Raw genomic sequence first — 4,867 nt, 5'->3', positions numbered from 1 at the left:
CATTCTTCCATGAGCCCAATCAGCCTGGCTCACACATTTGATTGTTTGCATCTGACTAGGAAAAGCTCTGTTTTCTTCTGTAATACTTTCACCTCATGCCTCTGATAGCAAATGTGTGGGCCTTTCCCCTATAGCAACCAATTCTCCTTCTCTGAGCACCAACTGTGAGTCCCACAATTCAGTGGTGACACTACCTAGAATTAGCAGAGACCCCACAGGTTAAGGACTCAAACACCAATCATAACCAGTGGGTAACCCAGGTTACACTCGTCAGACGTGGCTGCAAATTGGTGTTCCTATAGCCCCACTGTTGTGGAAATGACCAGGTGACTTAGAACACAGAGTAACATTTGGCTTCAATTTACTACTTTATTATATAAAGGCTATTACAACAGTACAGGTAATTACCCAGATGAACAAAGGAAAGGTCCAGAAGCTTCCTTTCAGCTTCTGTCCAAATAGTTGGGGAAATCCACCCTGTTGGCACATCAGTGTGTTTGTCAACCAGGAAGCTCTCCAAACTCCATAGTTTAGGGGTTTCGTATGCATTCATCATGTCAGCATGATGGATTCATTTAATCTCCAGCTCCTCTCTCCCTTCCCTTAGAGACTGGGGGGAGGGGATGGTAAGAGTTGGCACCTTTCTGTCACAGCTTGCATGAGCAGCCCCCTGAAGCGATCCAGAGGCCCAGCAAGAATCACCTCATTAGAATAAAATATGGTCCTGTTAGCAGGAAATTCAAAGGGATTTAAGAGTTCTATGCCAGGAAGCGGGGTTTTGACCCCAGCCAAACAACAACAACAAAAAATGCACCTCATCGCTTAGGACACTAAAGAATTTTAAGAGTAAAGACATAGGGACCAAAATCAACTATGCACATTTATTCTATCACAGTATCATGGCATTTCAACATACTTGCATTCCATTTTCATTACACAGTATGAATTTCAGGCACTACTCCCTAAGGATGTCCAGGAGGCCCAAGAATCAGACACACAGGTCACCTCCAGATCACTTCTCAAAAGTCTACCTGTGGACTGAGATGATGGAGTCAGACACAAGGAAGCTGGAATTCCAGGACTGGCTATCTGTGACCTTCTCTTCTTGCCCCTTTCCTTTCAAATGTCACACATATATCCATGTCATGAAACACAAAATTACACATGCGTACTTCTTAGTTCCATTATGTGTTTGTCTAGTTCAGAGGCTTAGATGGTAAATGGTTATATTCTTGCTGGAAGGCAGTGAAATCTGATTATATATGCTATATCTAAAAAGGTTTTTATTTCTATAAGAAACAGCATAGGAAATGAAAAGACTAAATAAGTTATATGTGAGAAACTGCCAGCACTAGCCCCCGCGCCTTCCTGTTGCTTGCGTTGGAAGCTTGCAAACCATCATGCTATGACGTAACGGGTAAGTCCACCCCCTCGGACCTCTGACAGCCTCCGGCAGTGTCGCAAAATATTCAGGATCATAAAAAACCTCTTGTCGGCTTTCAAAGTTGTGAACTCCTTTATGTCCGCTTCCACTATAAAATAATGCCCTGAAAATAAAGATGTTAGTGCAAGCTTGTATGTAGCCAACTTTCAAAGTGAATCTGTTGTCTTTTCAGTGGTGCTGGGGCTTGAACTCAGGGCTTCAGGCTTGCTAGGAGGGCATTCTCCTATTGAGTCATGCATCCAGCCCTCAAGATGTACCTTTAGGGCACTGGATTGTGAATATGAATAGCTTTAATAATTATTTTGGGCAGGGAGAGGGTTTGAGCACATTACGAAGGTGTTTTACCACTTAAATCCATGGCTGAAGCCCATTTTTACTTTTTAGTTGCTTTTCAGATTAAGTCTCAATTTCTTTACCTGGGACTGGCCTTGAACCTGTGCTGGGAGATGACTGGCATGAAGATCATGGGGTTTCACTTACTCTCTGCCTAGGCTGGCCTTAAACCACGATCCTCCAGATCTCCTCCTCTTGCGTAATTTGAGATTAGAGGCATGTACCACCATACCCAGCCTACGTTATCATTCTCAATGTCATTATCCAATCAAACTCAGAAACTGCATTCTTGCTAAAATAAAAGTTACTCTAACAACCTGAAGTTGCAGTTCAGTTTATTAGAGTCCTAACTCCCTACTGATATCTCTTGGACAACTCCCTTTTCCAGGGGCATGATGCAGGAGCAATGAAAAGAACAGAAGCCCTGGCAGATCTACCACTTCACTGAATACTCTTGGCTAAGTTGACCTCGTTTTGCCTACTCTGCAAAATGGGATCAGGGTGTTGAGAAGGACAAAAGCTCTGGGCACAGGAGGGAGCCCACTATACTGTGTTTACACAGTACTATATAAACACAGCCAACTATTACTATCACTGCTCAAATTCTACATACACTGGCAAGAGTTCCACAACAGACTCCCATCACATTTCTCAGCCTCAGCATGAGACATTTTGGATACTGGCCCACCTGTGCACTCTAGGGTGTTTTAGCAGCATCCCTGAGCCCCACTCAGAGGCTAAGAGCAACCCCTGCCCCAACTATAACACCAAAACTGTCTCCAAGCATTATTACAAAATGTCCTCAGTGGGAAAACTGACCCAGGTTGAGAATTCATTCTCGATTTAGAATTTTCCAGAATTAGAAAAATGTGTTCCTCATGCTAGTTATTCTCCAAAATAGCTGGCAAATACACACAAATATATGCTATGGTTTTACCTTTAGTATCCTTTGTTTCTTCATTAATAAATCTGTGATAGAGATTTCTGTTCACAGAATTCAGAGATGCTTTTGGTTGGTGGACAATCTTGTATTTACTAACCACAGCCTTGTTGATTTCTTTAATGACATCATTAATTTGACAATAGGTTAAGCGAGACTTCATGTACCTATAAAAAAGAGTGTGTAGTTATTTTTTAAACCAGATTATTTTCTTTGAAAAAAAATTAAGTGTGATGACTTGATGACTGTATAAAGTATCAATGTGGATTTTTTTGTTTGTTTGTTTTTTGTTTTTTTGTCAGTCATGGAGCTTGAACTCTGAGCCTGGGCGCTGTCCCTCAGCATTTCAGCTCAAGGCAAGGCTCAACCATTTGAGCTATAGTGCTACTTCTGGTTTTCTAGTAGTTTATTGGAGATAAGAGTCTCACGGACTTTCCTGCCTGGGCTGGCTTTGAACCGTGATCCTCATATCTCAGCCACCTGAGTAGCTAGGATGACAGGCGTGAGCCATCGGCTCCCAGCTCAACATGCTCTTTTGTAAATAATAATTTTATATCAACTTCCAAACAGACCAGACACATCTCAACAGCTAAAATCTTAAATAGAGATGGTAACTTATCATTTATTGTGAATATCTGGATGCATTCATCTCCTCTTACCAACACAGCATTAATGTTACAATTTCAAAGTACTCAAATTCTAATTCAAATGGACTGCAAACCTGTAAAATATTTGTTAAAAAAGATTTTTAGTTAGCTGGGTGCCAGTGGATCACACCTATAATAGTAGCTACTCAGAAGACTGAGATCTGAGGATCAAGGTTCAAAGCCAGCCTGGGCAGGAAAGTCCATGAGACTTTTATCTCCAATTAATCGCCAAAAAAGCCAGAAGTGAAGCTATATAGCTCAAGTGGTAGAGTGTTAGCCTTGAATAAAAAAGCTCAGGGACAGTACAAGTCCTAAATTCAAGCCCCAGGACTGGCACCAAAAAAAAAAAAAAATTAAAAATGTATGGAGAAAAAAAGAGAAATTAACATGTTGAGAAACTATATAAGTTCTAGTACTTTTCTGAAGGATATGCAAAGAACTCTTCAAACTTAATAAGGAAATAACCCAATTTTAAAACTAAGTTACACTGAGGGAAGCTAGGAGGCAGGCACAGAATCGGAGGGAAAAACAGGGGAAAATATACAACAGAGGGGCCCATTAGCTGCACTGGACTTTGATGAAAATAAGCAACTCAAGAGCAGCGATGGGAGGGAGGGAATAAGAAAGAAAGAAGTAACAGCTTACAGATGGCAAAAGGGAAGAAATGTAAATATCACTCAATTTGGAAGAAATAGCTGGAGTGTCAAAGTTTGTAGTGTCCATAAGCTTTATAGACCATGATATTAACAATGCACCTCGTGAAGGTTAAAATGTGTTCACTATCCCACAATACCGTGAAATCTGTGAAATTTATATAATCCCTTAATCTCAATAAAAAATTATTTTTTAACAAAGAAAATAACTTCAAGCAGTTCATAAAAAAAAAAAAAAACTCATTTCAAACAAAAAAAGTTACAGACCTGAGAGACACTCACCAAAACAGGTTTACAGATGGCAAATCAGCATATAACACATGTTCAATATCACCAACACACAACTGAGCAAACATGCTGCTGGGTTAAAAACAATCCACAGAAAGCCTATACTAGAATGTTTATAGTACCTTTATTCACAATTGACCCCAAACCGGAAGTAACCAACTTATCCGTCAGTAGGATAAATAAAGGGACAAATAAATTGTGATACATTCAACAATGGGATGATAGCTGATGCTAAAAAGGAATGCACCATCATGATGTTAGGAGAAGAGAAGAGGAATCTTAAATCCGTGTTGCATAAAAGGAGCTTGTCAGAAAGGGTTAGTATGAATTCAACTATATGACCTTCTGGAAATGGCAGTGAAAAGATCAGAGGCAGCCTAGGGCTTGGTGGGAGAAAGTGTGCACAGGACACAGTGAAGCTCTTCTGTATAAAATTGTAGAGACATGAACTACTTCCTGGAGAGTGAAATAATCATGCCCTGTGTCCCACGGACTCTCCTCCTGAGACCCGGTCCCAAGGAGAAAAAAAAGAAGTCTCTAGAAGAAATATCACTGCACATCA

The 4,867-nt window shown here is 40.5% G+C and overlaps 1 protein-coding gene across 2 annotated transcripts in view; it reads right to left on the bottom strand.

Moving 5' to 3' along the window:
* Positions 1–361: 361 nt before the first annotated feature.
* The window catches only part of Ska1 (spindle and kinetochore associated complex subunit 1), a 30,845-nt gene continuing 26,339 nt past the window's right edge, over positions 362–4,867 (bottom strand). For both annotated transcript variants that reach the window (XM_013018874.1, XM_013018875.1), the window contains 2 exons: positions 2,715–2,884; positions 362–1,547 (listed from right to left, as the gene is read on the bottom strand). In XM_013018874.1, the coding sequence (XP_012874328.1) occupies positions 1,399–1,547; positions 2,715–2,884 (319 nt within the window). In that variant the 3' untranslated portion in view covers positions 362–1,398. The remainder of the gene's footprint in view (positions 1,548–2,714; positions 2,885–4,867) is intronic.

Source organism: Dipodomys ordii, unplaced genomic scaffold (genome assembly GCF_000151885.1).
Source record: "Dipodomys ordii isolate 6190 unplaced genomic scaffold, Dord_2.0 Scaffold43, whole genome shotgun sequence".
Lineage (NCBI taxonomy): Eukaryota > Metazoa > Chordata > Mammalia > Rodentia > Heteromyidae > Dipodomys > Dipodomys ordii.
Note: the sequence above shows the minus strand (reverse complement) of the source record. Positions and strands in the feature narration are given on the sequence as shown.